Source organism: Salarias fasciatus, chromosome 7 (genome assembly GCF_902148845.1).
Source record: "Salarias fasciatus chromosome 7, fSalaFa1.1, whole genome shotgun sequence".
Taxonomy (NCBI): Eukaryota; Metazoa; Chordata; class Actinopteri; order Blenniiformes; family Blenniidae; genus Salarias; species Salarias fasciatus.
In genome coordinates, this window is record NC_043751.1 from 24,559,907 (window position 1) to 24,579,532 (window position 19,626).

Below are 19,626 nucleotides of genomic sequence, written 5' to 3' on the forward strand. Positions count from 1 at the left end.
GATAATACTAGGAAACACTTGACTTGAATTTTATTACCCTCATGTGAGAAAGTTGTTAATGAACGAGAGTAGAATATCTGGTGATGAAGGATTGTCCCACACTGTCTCCAACATTTAGAGGATCTGTAGTTATAAGTGATGAAGAAGCAGAGTGTTCCAGCAGAACACTCACCATAAAGTTGAATGGGAAGTTTTCCATTCTGTCGGGTTCAGCACCACTTTAGGTCTCCATTTACCAAAGTGAAAATGTTAAACTTTGACTGCGTTTTGGCTGTTTGTTTACAAAGCCATTGGGTAAACCTGTAATTTATTAGGCACAAGCACATACCAACAAAAATCCCAATAGTTTCAATCAGGAACTCACTCAGGGTAGTTATCTTCCAATTATGTTAAATCATGATTGACTAGGTAGTGTTCAACCATTTGGAATAGGGAGCAAAGACCAACAGAAGACAAGGTAGTTATGTTCCATTTTTTGCAATACAAGAGACACTGTTATCTTCCAATTTTGATTAGGCTTCAAAAAGGATAAAAATAGATTTTCTATCAGTTATAATCAGGAGGATGCAAAAGCCAACAAAAGACAAGGTAGTTTCAGAAAGACATGACAGAGAAACGTAAATTAATCTGCACTGTTTTCTGTGCATAAATATTGTGTACTGTGAATGACCTTTGTAGATGTTTTTATTATTGCCAATCTGAAGTGCTAGTTTATTAGTGAGTTGTAGCAGTTGACAGAGTAATAATCTGTGGTTTCTGTGACTTGAAATTATTGTACGGTATGTTCAAAGCTGTTCAAGAACTATCAGTATTAAACTCAAGCAACTGAGCCAAACCAAAGAGCATCTGTGGCTTTGCATCTGCTTTTTCCCTGCTTGTGTAAGCTGTGCACTTCAGACTATCCAAAGTGAGGCTCAATAATTTCCTTTCATTTCTGTCAGCCTGCACGCTGATGAATAATGACTCAGCGGTCCAAAAGGAAAAGATGGCGGACGTCCCACATGATCTTACTTCTGCTTTCAAAATGCACATGAAAGAGAGAGTTAATGACACGGCTGGTACAAAGCATTACAGTCAGATAGCAGAACCAAGTTTGGATTCTGGCCGCTGTGGGCTGCAGGATTTCCTCTGGCTCCAGTAAATAAGTAGCTAGTGCTAATATCAGAGAGGGTTCTTCTGTTTCTTCAGCATTTCAAAGAAAGCTCAGAAGCATGTTGGTCATGGACCGTCCTCAACCAAATAACTCCCTGTGTTTGCAATCATCCTGCTACTGAAGTGTCCCCGAGCAACACACTGAATGCTGCCAGGTCCAGAGGAGGGGGGGGGGGGGGGGGGGGGGGAGGTGGTCATCGAGCTGCTGAGGACCGACCACAAGAGGAAAAGACTGCGGTGGTCGTTACTCGGCACATTCTCAGTCCCTGTTGCTTTGTGTTTGACATCTTCAGAGGGAAAATGAGCTGCTGCACTGTGTGTGTTCATTTTGGAGCAGAGAAAGACACGGTCAGACGCATTCACTGTCACAATATACCATCAGCAGAATGGCTCTGCAGGAAAACTTCACAAAGTTTTGAAGGAAATGTAAATTATTTGCCAATACCATCAGATAATCTGTGTTGGGATTGATTTGATTCATTATTTACTGAAAAAATTTCAAATTTCAAAACTTGATTTGCGCCACATATTTGTGGTCAATGGGGCAAGATATTCCTGATCTCGATGAGGCAAAGGCCAACAAATGATGAGATGTAAGCACTTCAAAGTCTCAAACAGGATAAGGAAAAGATCAACTGAGTTGAAGATAACTTTCTGCCAATTTAATCAGGAAGAGACAAAGGCCAATTAACAACAATATAGGTGTAGACCTCCCAGTGTTACCCTGACCCATGGACTTACTTCAATTATTTTCTAATACTTGTAACTGGTAGGTCTGCCGGGTGGTATCTGCACTGCGGAAGTCGCTGCTGTTTTCTCTTCCAAATTCTGCAGCACTGAAGTCAGAGATATGAGAATAGCAGTGGTGGTTGGTGGTGAGTTCAGGGAACCGGTTTCTGTGTGTGTGTGTGTTTGTGTTTCCGTGGACCGTCAGTATCTGAGCCCACGTCCAGACCCCCCGTCTCAAGGGAAGAATAGGATATACATAAGCCTCTGAGTCATGCCGCTGGCAGCCAGCACTCACCGCAGCACATGGTTATTGTCAGTCAGAAACCCACCGTCTCCCATTGTTCCCCCCTCATCATCATCATCATCATCATCATCGTCATCATCGTAGTCATCAGTGAGGGTTGCTGGCATTGACGTCAAGCATTTATTGATGATGAGCCTCGCCAAACCAATGATAACGCTCCTTACTCTGTCCTCACAGCTAACTTTAAGAGAGATGAAACCCGCACTAATCCTCTGTACGATTGTGGTTTCACTGTAAAGAAATGACTTATTTCTCATGTGTCCGAACAAAAAAGGAAATGTTCCTCCGTTGTCTTTTCTACTCAGTTTTCTCATGCGATATCTGCCAAACACCCTGATGAAATTTTTTAAAACCATGAGGCGCAAGTTAGCGTCTGGTTTTAGTGCTTTATTACCTCATACTTTAAATGTTATTTCAACCTTAAAATCAGCCCCAAAGCCCCTGAACTATATCTTAAGGTGGACACAAACTCCACAAGAGCAGAGCTACCTGTTGGTTCAAAAGAGCGAAGTCAGTTCTCTGCAGGACTTTTGATGTTTCACGAGAAACTCCTGGGAAACTCTTTTTCCAGCATAAACCATGCCTACTTCACTGTTCTGCCAATCACACTGTTAGACATCATGACAACAAACAAAAGCTTCAATTTGACTCTGTGAAAACACATCGTTTTTGCATTTTCACATGTTAGTGTTCTGAAAATATTTTCTGTTTACACAGTAGAAACACTGAAAATGATGTATACCAGGCCACGAGTCGGTGCTGATGTTTGTTTTTGTAATGAAACCACACCACATGCATGCACAGGATAGTAAAGCTGTGAACATTTATGATGGGAGTACACGGACAGTCGTATGGACAGAGTTTTAGTGCTATCACAGGGATTAGGGTCAACTATAAAACGAAAAGTCCCAGTAGAATATTGGCAAGGAGTCACGTTGTTCTGAATCCTGCCATTGTTGTTGTTCATCATCTGCCTTAGAAGCCGTTTTCAAGTACCAAAAAGGTTCCAGTTACATCTCTTCAAGGAACTCAAAGGTTCCTGTGACCAGGGCCGGCGATTAGGCTGGGCATCCGGGGCAGTTGCCCAGGGCGCCGAGCCATACGGGGGCGCTTGATGTGGCCGTGAGGCGCACCGCCCAAGTTGCGCTGCTGTGACGGCTGTTTGAGCAGCGCACTGCTTGGTTCGCTTGCTCGCGCCCCTCGACAAATATTGCCGACTCCCCCCCCCCCCCCCCGCTCAACAACTCTAGTGGCGCGACTCACCTCGACACTACCACGGGGCGTCAGGTTTGCCCAGGGTGCCTGACAAGCCCGCGCCGGCCCTGCCTGTGACCATACTTGCGGTAGCTGTGAAAGTTAGACTGATCACATACTGAAAAGTAATCAATATAAATACACCGCACCTCCAATCCAGGAGGTGGCAATAAGAAGACCAAAGTCATAAAAACAATGGAGAGGCTGACGTTTAAGAAAGCCTCAAGGAAAAGCCACAAGAACTCCAGGATGACCTGATTCAGATAAAGGCCTCTCAGGGTCTTCAGGGTGTCAAAGGTCAGAGCTTCAGATTAACAGTTTTGGTTTGCAGCAGGTTCAATACGTTTTTTACCTTTAACTTCTGATCTGAGACTTCATTAGCTCTGATTGACGAGTGAGAAACCAATACTGTTGACTTGTTTAATCGCCGTTACCTTTTGTTTGATACTCCTCTTGGTTATACCTAAATCAAGTGAGCAAATCTTCCATTCAGGTGAACACCGTTAGGGTCACCTGGTCTTGTGAACATGTGTTGGGTGATGTTTACCAAAAGAATAATATATCTGCTGTTTAATTTCAATTACCTTTTTTAGTGTTTTGAGACCACCGAGGGTTCTTGCTGAAATCCCTTCCGTCCGTACATCTCTACTCGTTTGTTTTTCCTTTTCTTGGCTCCCTCACAAATGTTTTTCCTTCCTTTTCTTGTCTTTGTTTCTTTTTCCTCCTCTCTATTAATCAGTTTAAAACATGTTACTATCTGCAGCCTTTCGTTGTAGCCACCCACTCTTCACATGCTTGAGAAAATGTCGTCGAAAGCAACTCTCACCCCTCTCCTCTCCCCCACTGTCTAGCTGGGAGAAGCGAGTGGACCAGCGAGGCCGCTTTTACTATGTGGACCACAACACCAGAACCACCACATGGCAGAGACCCACGGCCGAGTCCGTGAGAAACTACCAGCAGTGGCAGAGTCAGCGCAGCCAGCTGCAGGGCGCCATGCACCAGTTCAGCCAGCGCTTCCTGTACCAGGTAACCCGCCATGTCAACGCTTCACACGCTCACTCTATGAGACTGTGCATATAAACCATCGCTGGCTAATATGCTAACACATCACTGGTTCACACCCTAACACGAGTAATGTATTTTTAGAATAATGCCACATTACAGGGTGATACACTGACACCACACCATTGATTCATACAGTCACGCCAAGTCATATTTTAATTTATACACTACCACCACACCACTGGTTTATATCAATGACACTACAGCCCAGATTTATATTACTAACACCACATAAAGAACTTACATGCTAACTCTATGTGAACAGTTGGGATGGGTATCATTAAGAATTTATTGGTACTACAACTTACACAACTAGGGAAATCGATCTCATACTTTTATTGTTACTCCTTTAGGTCTTTTTCATTGTAACCTTCCATAGAAATATTAAAAAAAAGATCAACCAAGCAATCTTTTCAACAAATCACCTTATTAACACTAAGGTGGTGATGAAAACACTAAACAACAGTAGCTATTTACGAATCTAAACTGTCGGTGGAAAAATTATGTTGTATAATACTGGTCAGTGGTGCAAAAAAGATTTTTAAAGCAGAACTATGCAACTTTTTTACCTCAATAAATGTTTTTTCAGAATCCCTGTGGGGGTAAACGATGCGAAGAATGTTTACGACAGTGAGCTTTCACAGGAAACGAGTAGGGGGAGCGCGAGAGCAAAAGTTGCATAGTTCTCCTTTAAGAACAGTTCTAAAGTACCGTTAAAAAAAATAATACCATTACAGTCAATTGATCCTCCAGTGTTAAGAAATTTCACCCCAGGCTCGTTTAATACCTGGGCTTGGTACTCATCCCTGGTGAAGAAATGATACACCAACGCTATGTAAAGAGTTTCTGTGCCAGCACCACATCACCAGTTCATACGCTAACGCCGTGCCTCAGGCTAGAACTAAAATGAAGAACAGTCTGAGATGTTGCTGATCAGATTTTAGTTGTCCCGTCTCTGTCAAAACATTGAAAATAGAACTTTTCGGAAACACCGAATGCTTCACGTGAACACTACAGTCGCAGTCAATAGTTTGTCTGCAGGTGTCAATAGATCGACATCAATAAAGTGAACATTCAATACATTTACTACTCTGTCATCTGCATATGTGGAAAACATTTCATTCATGGAAAAAAAAAGCACCAGCTAGTGGCCTGGTGGGCAAACTACAAAGGTTTACATGGTTGTCAAATTTCCGTGTGTATTACGACATTATGAAAACGATGCCACGACTTCATGTCAAAATGTATTAAAACTGTGCGTATCTCCTTTTATGTCACTTCTTCTGGGTTCTGAAAGTTGGAAACCTTCTCTGTGTCGCACATTACCGCTGACTCAAGTTTCTCCAGTTTCTCTAATTGTCACATAACCGATCTTTGTTTGGACTTTAATGTCATTGCAGCACATGTAGCGCAGCCAGACGTCTGTCAGCTGTGGGGGGGATTAAAAGTGTTATTTGAGACTTGTTTATAGTATTTTTCCAGCGTAGTTTGTGGAGATTCGGACTTTGTGTGTGTGTGTGTGAGAGACAGTCGGCGTCCTCTCAGAGAAGCAGCCAAGGTCAGACAGCAGCCAGACGGTAAAGTCTTATGGGACTAAAACAACAGAGCTTTCTCAATGGACCATTAGTAAAAAAACAGCCTTAAAAGTCTTACAGGCCTCCATTAAAACACCCCACCCCACACTCTGCGCACTTCTCTTTCAGCTTTTATGAATTGTGTGCGTGTTTCAGGCGCAGAGCTTTTGTTTTCCACCGTCTCCTCACAACTGAGCGTTTTTACGTGTTTCCGAGTGTGCGCCTCCTCGCAGGAGTAAACTTCACTGATGTTTGACTCCATTCAACCCCTAAAAAACGATACCTCGGCCCCGCCTCCCTTTTCTTCTTTTTTCAAACACACATTGTAGGATTTAGCAGACAATGTCTAAGATCCCAGACAGACACCGAGCGCAGTACTAAAGAGAGTTTTCAGAGTTCAGCTCAGACAAATGTGTTCCATAAGAGATGTGAAGGCTTGAATAAATAAATAAAAATAATGAAGTAATGATGCCTCAGACTCAGATTCACCTTGTAACTGTCGAGTCAGGAAGCTGAAGTAGTTAGCCTCAGAGCTGGCATGGCCTGTCCACCTAGAATTATTTGCCAACTAAAAAATTTTTAAAAAGTTGTTCCTTAAATTTTTTCCCCATTTACACAAAAACACTTCAAGTGAAAACGCCGAATACGACGTAATGTTCAAGTCGGGTCACTAGTGGGTGCTGTTGAGCGTTTTTGTAATGAAACCAGACACACACAGAGATGGAGTCGGAGCTTTTATTAAAAGTTTCACCTTGGGAGATGATTTCAAAAAGTTGTGTTTTCAGTAGCTGCCGGCAGCCTTGTCATGTTAACCGAAACCTAAAACGCTACAAAAGGTTTCAGTTTTTAATTGAAAGTGTTCTCGTTTTATTTATTTCTTCATTTAATTTCAAAAATGTCATTTCTTTGTCTTGGTTTACAGTAGTATTCACCCAGCAGCTTAAAACTAATATACTTTACTTAGTTACTTGAGGTGTGTGTGTGTGTGTGTGTGTGTGTGTGTGTGTGTGTGTGTGTGTGTGTGTGTGTGTGTGGTGGTTACATGTGTGTGAAAAGGCAGTCTTGGCCATGTTGTTGGTTGTTCACCGCCACCGCCCGCCCGCCCCCCCCCCCCCCCCCCCCCCCCCCCCAGTCTTGGTATGCCCGCCATGCTGATAGCAGTTTCTATTTATGGCCCCAATGTGTGTGAACGAGAAAACACACATACACACATGTTCTACTGGCTGAGTGACACACACACACACACACACACACACACACACAGTCCATTTTACAGGTTTGGCGGGGTTACTGGGAGCAGTGTTTGAGGGGTGGAGGGTTTTTTTTTTAAGACAATGTGTGTGAATCAGACAGATGTGTGTGTGTGTGTGTGTGTGTGTGTGTGTGTGTGTGTGTGTGTGTGTGTGTGTGTGTGTGTGTGTGATGCGTTCACTGCTCTGTAATGTGGAGGTCTGGTGCCACATTTCTCTTCTGCGGCACATGACGACCAAACAGGGTGAAGGGGCTGGACGGCACTCTTAAATGGACCATGCTGCTGTAACGAGGCCATGCACGCACGCACGCACACACACACACACACACACACACACACACACACACGTTGAAAAACAACCGCGATGCTGTGAATTCAGTTCAGTAACTCACTTTAATGTAAAAGGCTTTCCTGTAATAACTCCTTGTAATAACTATTCAACAATTTAACCAAAAAAAAAAAAAAAAAAGTTTAGATTGATTGAATAAAGTGTTCCCTCTTTGACCTCTGAACTTCACATGAGCTTGCTGTGTAAGAAAAACAGGAAGTGATAACTGCCCTCACTGGAAATTAGATTCTGTATTCAGTATTTTTTCCCGTACAAAGAAAGCATCACAAAAAAGAACCTGTTTGTTTTGCAGTGTTCCAATTCTCTTTGGAACTCGGAATTCAGAGTTAATGATGTCACACTGAAATGACAAAAGTAAACCCTCCAAAAGTAATAAAATGGCCACAAAATGATAAAACAGAACCTTCAAATATAACAAAATAATGGTTTATCCTTACTTTTTCATTTAAATTTGGCTTGATCATTAAAATGATTTATCATTATAATGATAAAGCTCCAGAAATGACAAAATGACCACTGAATTAAAAAAAAAATACATTTAAAAGAAATAACAAAATAGCCTAAAAATAATGCAGCACAACTTTCAAAAACAACAAAATTACCCAAAATACAAAACGCAGTCTCCAAAAGTGACAAAATCAATCCAAAATGACACGGTATCTCCAAAAGTCACAAAATAGCATCGAAATGACAGAACAACATCAAAATGTGACCAAATATCCCCAAAATGATGCAAAAAAGCTTTTAAAAATATTCCTTTCTTGTCATTTTAGGCCTTTCTTTGAACATACATCTGAATCTTTTATGTTTTTGACTTTTAGTGATTGAATTTCATGAATTCAGTGTTTTGGGAACAGAAGCAGCTTCAGTGTTCTGTGGTCATGAAACAAACTGCACAGTTACAACAGAGCTTGTTACAAACCCACAGAGAGCAGCCTCACGCTCATTAACTCCCCCCTCTCTTTTTTTTTTTTTTTTTTTTTTTACCCCTCCCTTCCTCTTTTTACCCCCACACCCTCCAAATTCCCCTTTTCTTCTGCACTAACCGGAACATCTGCAGTTTTTATCTTAACTATTTTCAGATAAACTTTTTTTCCTGTCTGTGCCGCTCTTCATCCTGAGTTGTCGCGTCAGTCCTCCTCCTCCTCCTCCTCCTCCTATTCATCCTCCTCCTCCTCCTCCCTCGATCGCCCCCTCACCAGCAGCACCTGAATCGACCCTGTGTTTCAGCGTTTCATCACTGGAACAGTAAAAAATAAACTCTCCTGTTTACTCCCTTTTTTTTTTCAGTCATTGACAGCAGGAAAAAAAAACAGCCATCAGAAGTTATTTAAGCTCCACTGATGCTGCTCTGTTGTGAAGACTTCAGGTTGTTTTTGCACCAGGTCAGGAAGAATTTTCTCTCCATGCTGTGATCGCAAAACAGGATTTCTTTGCGTTTTCTGTCTGTTTACAGATGAATACTTCACATTTAGTGGTTTTAAGTTCAAACTACATGTTTGTTTGTGATTTAAGGATGGTTTTGACTTGCTTTTAGGCTAATTTAGGATGCTCTCGGATAGGTTTGGGACCTGATTAGTAGAAAATTGTTGGCAAATATGGAATTTGTTTAGATATTTTAGAGTTGTTTTAGACTTTTGTGCATTTTTTTTGTTTGTTTCTATTTCTTGAAAAAAATAGTCTTTTCAACAGGTTGTTCTTTTTAAAAGACCTACATCTATATAACACTTTTTATACTGCTTAATTAGAACCCAAAGTGTTTCACACTGCAAATTCAAGTTTGCACACCAGTTTAGGCATCAGCCCAGTCCATCCAATGGGACCAGTTTGGGTTTCTGTGTCTTGCTGAAGGACACTTCGGCATGTGGACATGGGAGATGGAGAATCAAACCAACAACCACTCTATCAACCTAGCCACAGCCGCCCACATTGGTTCATTGGTCTTATAAAGGACCTGGTGAGGCATATATAACATGATACAAGAAAAGGAATCGTCATAAAATCACAGTATCAAATAAAATAGTCACAGAAATCTCAATAATAATATAAGGTACAAAAACCTCAAGTAGTCACAAATAGGCTGAAAATTCCAAGTTGTCCCCAAAGACGACCACAGAAAATAGAGAATGACAAAAACTCGACCAAATAATTATTAGCGTGAATCTAATGGAATAAAACTTTTTTCTCTCTCTCCGACTCTTTAAAAGCTGAAATCACCGTTTCCACCTGTGGCGCCTCGTCTCAAAAACAGGCCTTTATGGCCTTTTCCTCCCAGATCCATAACACCCAACCTTTATTTCACACGTCCCTGCCAACACGCTGCCCCCTCCCTGACTGTTTTCTCAGCCCTCCTCCTCCTGCGCTCCGTCTGGAAGCTGCTGAGCCGCTGAGGGTGAAGTCATCATGTCTTTATATCATTATATTCTCCTTTTACCTTTTTTAGTCACAGAAAACCCAGAAGGGTGGGACGGCGGGCACACACAGCCACGGACACACACACACACACACACACACACACACACACACACACACACACACACACACACACACACACACAAACACACACTCGTTCTCTCACAGTTTCCATGACAGAGCTGCTTCAGACGGCCTCAGTCACTCTCTGCAGTGACGTTGACGTTCGGTGGATAAAAGTTCCACTTTGTTGCTTCTGCTAGAAGTAGCAGCATCCAAAACTTTTTTTTTTTCTTAAGAAGCTTGTTTTGAAGGTCCAGCAGCTTTCAGGTGGAGAAGTTTGGCTCAGGACATGAGAGGCTTCACCTGAGCTGCCAAGCAGAGACGTTTCCACACTAAAACCCAGCATGTCTGCCTCTCTGCACATGTGCTGGGTTGAAGTGAAAGTGCTTCATTTACTCCTCGACTTTTCATCACAGATTTATATTTCAGCCTGGCTTAAGCATTACCTCAAAGATTCAGAAAACTACCACAAAAATCCATTTCACCACTACAAAATGCAGGATGAGAAAGAAACAATCACAAGAACAATCTGTATGAAGGATCTCAAATAATTTCAGACAAACATCCATGACCTGCAGACCTAAAGGTAGAGAATCAGCAAAAAGCTGCAAAAGAAGGATCAATCAAACCCAAACTGAATAAGCATGAATGTAAGAAAGAACTGTAAAGAAATGCACATTACGTCAGAGATGTTTCAGCCACTAAAATTAACTAAAAAAAAATCCACAAAAGTGTCATCACAATGCCGCGAAAGAGCGAAACAAGTGAAAATGGAGCTAAACAACCTCAAAGAAGCATGGAAATGAGACAGAAAGCTGCAAAGATCTTTAAAACAAACAACAAATGAGTCACAAATAACTCCAAAAAACACAACTGTCGCCCTCAAAGAGATACAACTCGAGGACAAAAAGCTGTTTCACAGCCTTCAAACTACACAAAAAAAGCATGATGTGAACAGAAAAATGAATCACACAGTCCTAAAAGTGACACAGTGACCTGCAGCAAAACCTCAAAGCTGAAGACACTTTGAACTTTCTCTTTTTTGTGTGTTTGTGTGTGTCTGTTCACACGACAACGGTGCTCTGAGCCACTGAAAACACAACTGTTAGAGAACAGATAACAGCTCCCACTGGTGGCCCAACATGAAAACTACATTATTACTGCTTTTACAAAACTGCTGTTTTTTTACACCGACTTTATTTATTCCTCATTTTCACTTAAAAAGACACTTTTTGTTTTGCCATCAGACATTCCCACACACACTTTGAGTCATTTTCTAGCCAAATGTAGCCTGTCAGAATCAGTAATATAAACATGCAGTGTATCTTCTGTTTTCCCAGGAATTCAGGGATACATTTTGTCCGATTTTTAAAGTGCAGCTTGGTATTTTTAGTGCGAAACAAAACAGAGAATAGAAGAAAAAAGTGCACAATTTAAAGTGCATTCTTTGGTAATATTGATTCTGTCTGTAAATAACTGCAACACAAGTTCAGCACATCTTTTTGACATTGGAGCAGTTCTGAGACTGTTTCAGTGCAGCCTGGTAGATTTGTTCAGTCAGTTCAATAGTGATGTTTTTAGATCAAGATATACCAACACGAGTTTGTCGGCTGGTTCATTGAAAACATATAATGAGATGTGTGATTGATACTTTAGATCAGGGAGCAGATAAGTCAAGAATTGAGTTTTTGCAGCAAAAAGCTGATTTCAGTCTGAACAGTTTCACATCAGAGAGTTTTCTCAGCTGCATGTTTTCATCCATGTGCACAGCTGTGCTTCACTCCTAAAAGTAAAAAACTGCTAATTTAAGACTCTGATACTCAAACCTGAGCTGTTCACCATCACAAGCAGAATTTGGTTGAATTAGAGTTCAGGGTCACTTTTTTAAAATTATTTTTGAAACCCAGAGATTGCAACATATTTTCAGTATTGACAGAACCTGACGCTCATGTGCCGGTCCCCACAGTTTCTTGAATTTATAAATCTTGAGCTGTGCAGAAGTGTTGTGTAACAGATTACTCTCCATTTCGAGTAAATAAACTTTTGTTTCACGCCGAAACATCCTGTGTGATAAATGTCTTCACGCAGCTAATTTCTAACTAACAAGCGTCTTTTCAGCTTCTTTTTTTTCCACCTGTGTGTACGTGTGTGAGTGTGTGTGTGTGTGTGTGTGTGTTTCCACACACTGACAGACTGTTAGCAGCTCACAAACTTTTCCACTCTCTCTCTCTGTCTGTCTGTCTCTCGCTCTCCCTCTCCTTGTGTGTGTATATGAGTGCAGGCTGAGTAAACCTCACAGCGGTTTCCAGGCTCAGGGTGAATAAAGGTGCCTTTTGTCAGGCTGCCCCGGGGTGGGGGGGCAGGGTGGAGGTGGGGTGGGGTGGGTGGGGCAGGAGGAGGAGGAGGAGGGGAGTCTGGAACAAGCATGAATGTTCCCTCAGTTCCCTCAGACATCGCACCTCCCTGCCTGCTTTCACAGCAGCGCTAGAGGAGGAGGAGGAGGAGGAGGAGAGCGGGAAGCCTGGTGGGTGGGGCAAAGTGGGCGGGGCCTCTGCGCTCATTGGGACAGCCTTGTTGTTTTATCCTCCTCCCGAGCGTGGAGCCTCAGGAACGCGTACGAGCGTCCGGCCGCCGGCTCCCTCAGTCGCCCCTCAGCGCCGCCGCCGAGAGGAGCCCCTCCCCTCCCGTCCCCTCCCCCTCCCCCCGCACATATACCCCCTCACCTTCACCCCCGCGCACACTCGCTCCCTCACTTCCCCTCAGGTGTCGCCCCCCGGCCGGGCCAGGTCTCCCGGCTCCTCGCCGGGTTTCGGTTATTTTCCCTCCGAGGAAGCAGGAGAGCGGAGCGGAGCGGCGAGATGGAGAACGGCTTCCTAACGGGAGTTTGTCTCTCTTGTGTCTCCCTCAGCCGTCCGGAGCCCCGGTGGAAAACGACCCTCTGGGCCCGCTGCCTCCTGGATGGGGTAAGTTTTCACACACCGTCCAGCTCCTCATTACATTCATTCCACAAAGTCTGATTCTTCTGAGAACGTTCTTCTACATCCTTCTAAATCTGCCCCAGGAGCCTTTCATCAGGCCTCCTGTAACGAAATTAACATCTTTATTGAAGCAAATCTGAAATCATCCCACCTTGGATCCTGTTTGTCTTTTCCTCTCTGATTTCCACTGTGGAAAAGTCCAGCTCCCCTTTATGTTCACATCTCATAAAATCTCCTCAGGGAGCCTTCTTCTACCCTCTGAGCTTCGTTTGAGAGCAACAAACTCAACATTTAGCATCTGGTCTGATGTAAAATTGATTCGAACCAGCTTCAGTCTTGGCTTCTCCTCCTGTGAGGCAACATTTTCTTTTCTTCTTTCTGGCTCTAGACCTTCTGAAATCTGCCCAGAAAGCTTTTTAGATGAGACAGCAGGCTTGTTTTTGAGGTGAAACCCAAATTTAGCGCCTCGAATTCATGTGTTGCTCTACTGATCACTGCATATGAATCAGGAGAACATATGTCTTCAATCAAATGACCTTTTATACCTTCAGGGAAATCAACTCTTCTTCATAATCCGGGTTTCTTCTTCTTCTTCTTCTTCTTCTTCTTCTTCTTCTTCTTCTTCTTTTTGATGTAAAGCTGTAATTTCCCACCTGAGATCTTTGCGTATGCAACATTTCTACTCTGGAGAACTTTTCTTTTCCTCTGAATCAGAAGTCCTTCTTGAAACAACGTTTAGCTTCTCTCTTGATACAAGGCTGCAATTTTTCACTTGGTATCCTGGTTTTACTTTATTATCTCTCTGTTGTTATATTCCAGTTGCAGCTTCCTTATGTTATAAAATCAGATTTTCTTAATTTACAAGTTTTTAGTTCTTCAGTTATGCCACTTTTTATCCTGTCAGATGTTATTTGATTGAAAATGTCTTACATTAGATTAAATCTGCAGCCTTTAATTAAGTTTGAACAAGCTTTTTTTTTTTCAGTTAGTCTTGTTTTTACCTCACGTGAACGCTGCATATGAAACCAGAGTGGGTTTTTCTTTCATATTAAATGTGCAGCTCATCTCTATATTTTGATAAGTCTTATGAAGAAAAGCTCTAATCTTACACCAATTGACAAAATGAAGAAGAAAATGTTTGCACATGTACAGATGTAATGGAAATTAATTTTACATCTTTAGCACCTTAAAGCTACAGTCTTTTACATGAAGTCCTGATTTTACCTCTTGTGAGAGCTGCAGATCCCCTTGGTGGAATATGAAGCTTCACTGATAATACTTTTTAATATTCAGCCTAAATAAGAGGTTCTAATGTTATGAAAGCTCCTCGAGAAGACTGTAATTCTGCACCGTTCAATAAAATGAAGAAGAAAAAAGAGCATCAGTCAGCATTATTTGATGAAAATCTGCAGCTTTCACCTCGTGTGAACGCTGCTCATCTTCATTTTCAGAAAATCTGCTTGATTTCTCCAACTGTTAATGTTTAAACTGAATGTTTGACTCCTGCGGGAAGCTGCAACACAGAAATACAGGAAACTTCTCCCGAATGTGCAAAACTTGAGACACATTTTGTGATTTTAGTGTCAGAACTGGGTCAGAATGCCCTAAATTTAGTCCAAATCTATGTCTCTGGCTGTAACAGAGATGGAAGTCAGGAAATGCATCACTTTGACTCAGTTCTGATTTCAGTAAATATAGAACCAAAACAGCTGTAAAGTTTCATTATTCAGGTTTGATTTGTGCAGTTCCTTGAAATTTCCTCCTTCTGAAGTGTTCGAACAAGACAACTGCGCAACACATTTTTATCATTTTTGCAGATTTTAAACCTTTTTAATGCACATTTTCTGTATTTTCAATGTTTCGCCAACATTAAAAGCAGTTCAGAATTTGTGGCTTTAATTCACTGTGATTTTGTGCAGTAGTTAAAACAAGGCCCGCTTAAGTGGGGCTACAACACAGAAATATAACATTTTTGCAGATTTTAATCTCTCACAAACCTCAGAAATGCCACTCGGTCTATTTCTGAAAGTAGTAGGTGTGAAACTGCAGTTTAGGTAAAACTCTTACAGCGCATCATATTTGAAGAATTATATCATTATTTTGATCCCTCTAAAAAGCGCCTGTGATTGTACTTCAGTTAATTTATTGAAGTTTTTTTTTTTTTTGAATGCAATACTTTGGCTTTGAAATCAAATCAATTTGAGGCCTGATTAAATTTTTTTTTAAGAGACTTTTTACAGTCGAGTCTCTCAGAATTGAATTTTTTTCTGGACCCGTCCATTTTCTGCTGATTTTAAACCTTTTCAACACTTTAAACCTGAAGCAGCCAGTCGGAAAAATTTCGTTAAAATGGGACAGATTCTTTCAAATCTCTTAAAATGACTGATCCTTTTGCTCATTTTAAGCAGATTCGCTTTATTTGATTTGCAATCTACTTTTATTGATTGCAGCTTCTTCTGCAATTTGTGTCAAACCAACAATACCTTTAATACATTTTACTTATCGCTGCTCATTACATTAAAGAACTACAATGTGTCACTTTTTCTGTATATTGACCCTTAAAGTCATTTAAAAAGGAAATGTCTGCACCTTCTTTAAACAAACTAGAAATTGTTCCCTGATTTTGAGCCACTTTAAACCCTGAAGCTGTTGTTGTAATGATTTCTTCTCATTTTCTACAGATTTTTACGCATATAAACCAATGAAGCTTTGTCAGTGTTCAAGAGCAGCGGTGCAAATTTTGTAAGATTTAATGCATATTTTTGCAGAATTTTAAGGAATGTTAAACACTAAAACTGATTTGAAAACTGATTTTCACTTAAATTTGTGATTTTTCGCTGTAGCTAAGGAACACATAAAATGTTTTTCTTACTTTTTGCAGAATTTGATGCCCATATTTACTGATTTTGAACCTTTATAATCATCTGAACCAGTCGGATTCGTGTGTATTTTTCTTCGTATCTCAGTGAGGCCATGCACTACTTGCTAATCCTTCATGGATGACATGTCTGTTCAGTTTGAACCTGAGAAGTGTGCACGTCGCTCGGCCGTGCTGCAATCAGACACCAGCTTGTTAACTGATTGAATTATATGCCCCCCCCCCCCCCCCCCCCCCCATCGTTTCTTCGTTTCTTCTCATCTGTCTCTGAAAGTCCCCAAATTACAGAGGCCGCCCGGGTTATTGATGGCAGCTCTTCATCTCACAGCCTTTTCCCACATGAGTAATGTAAGCGGATCCCTGCAGGATAGCTGCCGTCCCACACATTCATTCATTCACAAACTCGCTCTCGCGCCAACTCTTTCACAGACTTCATCATTACCAAAAAAAAAAAGAAAAGAAAGTGATGCTTTTTCAGCATGTTGTGGTGCCGTGAGACCAAAACCTCAATTACATCTCTGGTTGGGATCCTTCTCTCTCTTTCTTTCTTTCTTTTTTTTTAAATCTGCGGTGGCTTTTAGAGGCTCGGAGTCACAACGAGGGGCGCAAAGATGGAGGAGGAGGAGGAGGAGGAGGAGGAAGTTGGGGGTGGAGGAGTGAGTTAGAAAGAGTTGCAGTGTGAGCACTACTGTTTCTGGGCCCTCTGCACACTCCTGCTAATGAGAAAAAGATGTGAGGAGGAGGAGGCACCAGCTCTGCTCTCTCCTGAGACAGACAGGCACACACACACACACACACACACACACACACACACACACACACACACACACACACTTACACCACATTTTACACTCTCACTTCACATTCTGCCTGGCCTATCAAAGGATCGTCTTTATTTCTTTGGATTTTTTTTTTCTCTAAATCAAACACAGGAATTGGACAAAGAAACCTTTGACAACTCATCTCAGCAATCTTTATTTGAGAATAACCTTTCAAACCAAGATAATGCAGCGCAATAAAAACGTACCCAGCAACTCCCCTTGCTCACGTCGATAAATCCCTTTAAAGGAGGAACATAAATTACCTTACAATCAGGCGTGAAAATGTGACTCTTGAATAAAAGCATGTTTGATATTTTATCATCTGACAAAAAGTCGCCTTCCTGAAAGCTTGAACAAAAAGAGAGTTTATTAAACCAGGATACACGTTGAGCAGACTTTTCTGAGTTGTGTAATTTCAAGAGAGCACAGACTACAGGAGAGATAGTGAACATCACTGTACGTACAGTGAGAAAAGAAAGAAACTCCCAGCAGTCTTAACCTACAGCCGCTTCACTAGAAAGTGGTCCAGGCTGTCCTGAGCCAGCTCTAACTGTAAGCTGTATTAAATACAAAGGTCTTAACCTTCAAAGTAGAGACTGTGTCGGCCTCCCTCACTGAAACCCTGACAGAAGAAAGCTCTACCTCCTGGTCACTTTTAGAGAACCGAGGAACCTCCAGTAGAGAACCAAGTGCTCGTCTGGGTAAAATGGAACCAGCAGCTCTGTAAGAGATAATGGAGCCTGGAAAAAAGTTATTCATGTTCTTGATTTTTTTAGACACTCCAGGTGAAAGAAATCAGTCCTGCAGACTTGTTCAATGTGGGAGTTAAAGGATAAACCCTGGTGCAAAGTAACTCCCAGCTTCACCACAGTGTTAATGGAGGTCAGAGGTCATGCCGTCTCGTTACTGTATGTTAACTTAATTTCTCTCAGATGTCTTGGAATGTTTTCTCTGATTTCAGAAGCAAAAAGTTAAAGCCCATATAGATTTTTATGTCTTTAATACAAGCTTCTTGTTAGATAAGTTAACTAGTATCGCCTGGTTTTATAGATAAATAAATGTGTGTATCATCAGTACAACAATGGAAGTTAGTGATGCGTTTCCTAATAATATTCCTTTTTGGAAGGATATAGAATCTGAAAAGTATGGGTTCTAATCCAGAAACCTGTGGAAATCCATGGATAACTTTGAATCTGATAGATAGATGTGGTTTCATTTCCTTTAATGTCAGTCTTAACTTACAGGAGGATCAATGATGTTAAACCTGCTCTGAAAACTGACAGGAAACGTTTTGGTACATTAATCTACTGCCGGGATAATATTGACAAATAAACAGATTGGAGATAAGGTTGTTTTTGATAACTTTGGTAAATGAACTTTGATATAACATTGTTTCAGTTTAAACGCGTAGCTAAAATATATCACAGTGTCAATACCTTTTTGGAACTCCAGTTTGTAGGGTCTTCCCACACACACACACACGCAGACGGGTTTACCTTTGAGAGGCATTTGAATCATCCCTCAGTGAAATACCACACGGCCTCGCCGGTTTTCTCTGGCGCTGGTGAGATTTTTCTCTCCTACGAACGGAGACCCTCGTGTATTCTCAGGCTTTCTTTTTTTCCCCCTTCATCACCCTTTGAACTCATCCTCTGCGGTCTGTCCCGTTTGTGTCTGCAGAGAAGCGCCAGGACAATGGCCGAGTTTACTTCGTCAACCACAACACCAGAACGACGCAGTGGGACGACCCGCGGACCCAAGGGTAAGACCACCACTCCCGTGCGTGCGTGCATGCGTGTGCATGACTCCGCTGCTCATTAGAAAGTCTGTCGCTTTGAGTGTTTGATGCAGGAAACACATGCATCTGCTGAACACAATGCAGTCTGAAAACAGAATTCTGCTGATTTTTTTTTTCTAACACAAAGCTTCTCAATACATTAAAAACACAACTATTGAAGAACTGACAGATATTAAAATTTGAAGTTATCTTTGGGAAAAAGTGGCAGTAACATTTACTTTTGCATTTTCACCCTACAAGCATCTGGAGCTGAACAGCTGTAATGTCTAAATAAGTCCATGTGGCCTTCATGTGACCGTAGTTAAAAAAAAAGAGCTAACGATGTTTGAATCATGAATAGATTTATGCACTTATGAAAGATCCCAGTTTGCTGATGGAAGATTATTCAGCTGTGGACTCCCTCTCTGTTCTCTGGTTCACCCAAACTGGTGGACACACCCACTCACCACCGTACCAACCGTCGCATTTTCAAGCCTGCAAGTCTATATAACCAGTGTTCCTTTAATAAACTGGAACTCTGTACTGGAATTCTATAGATCCATGCTGTAGTCACACAGAAATCATTAAAAAAAAAGACTTTTTAGTGAATTAAAGAGACACAAACCTGTCCCATCAGCTGAGTTTGAACCAGGGTTACTTTAGGCTGAGATTTCCTGGAGCTGTGATGTTGACGGTTTTCCTCCAGTCTGCCGAATGTTGGTTTGTTGGTCCGGGATCTGAACGCTCAGGATGCATCTTGAATGTTTTAAAGCTGGCAATGTGGTGACGCCGGAGAAGATCCTGGATCCTGCTGCAAGCAGCCGGAATGCGATAGTAACCTCATCCTGTTACTTAAAATTATGGCTCAAAAAAAATTTCAATGGAATTTTTTGACCCAAGGAATTTTTTTAATAAATATTGAATGCTTCAACAAAATGCAGAACCCAAATTATTTAATATTACATCTCATAATGATTTGATTAATAATATAAAAAAAATGTAATTATTTGAAGATATTTAA

At 41.5% G+C, this 19,626-nt stretch overlaps 2 protein-coding genes across 3 annotated transcripts in view; one reads left to right on the plus strand and one right to left on the minus strand.

Moving 5' to 3' along the window:
* The window catches only part of LOC115391637 (NACHT, LRR and PYD domains-containing protein 12-like), a 435,710-nt gene that overhangs the window by 313,078 nt on the left and 103,006 nt on the right, over positions 1–19,626 (minus strand). The gene's annotated exons all lie outside the window — the stretch shown is intronic.
* LOC115391245 (NEDD4-like E3 ubiquitin-protein ligase WWP2) overlaps positions 1–19,626 on the plus strand; it is a 52,423-nt gene that overhangs the window by 21,148 nt on the left and 11,649 nt on the right. For both annotated transcript variants that reach the window (XM_030095362.1, XM_030095363.1), the window contains exons 10-12: positions 4,291–4,465; positions 13,060–13,114; positions 18,509–18,590. In XM_030095362.1, the coding sequence (XP_029951222.1) occupies positions 4,291–4,465; positions 13,060–13,114; positions 18,509–18,590 (312 nt within the window). The remainder of the gene's footprint in view (positions 1–4,290; positions 4,466–13,059; positions 13,115–18,508; positions 18,591–19,626) is intronic.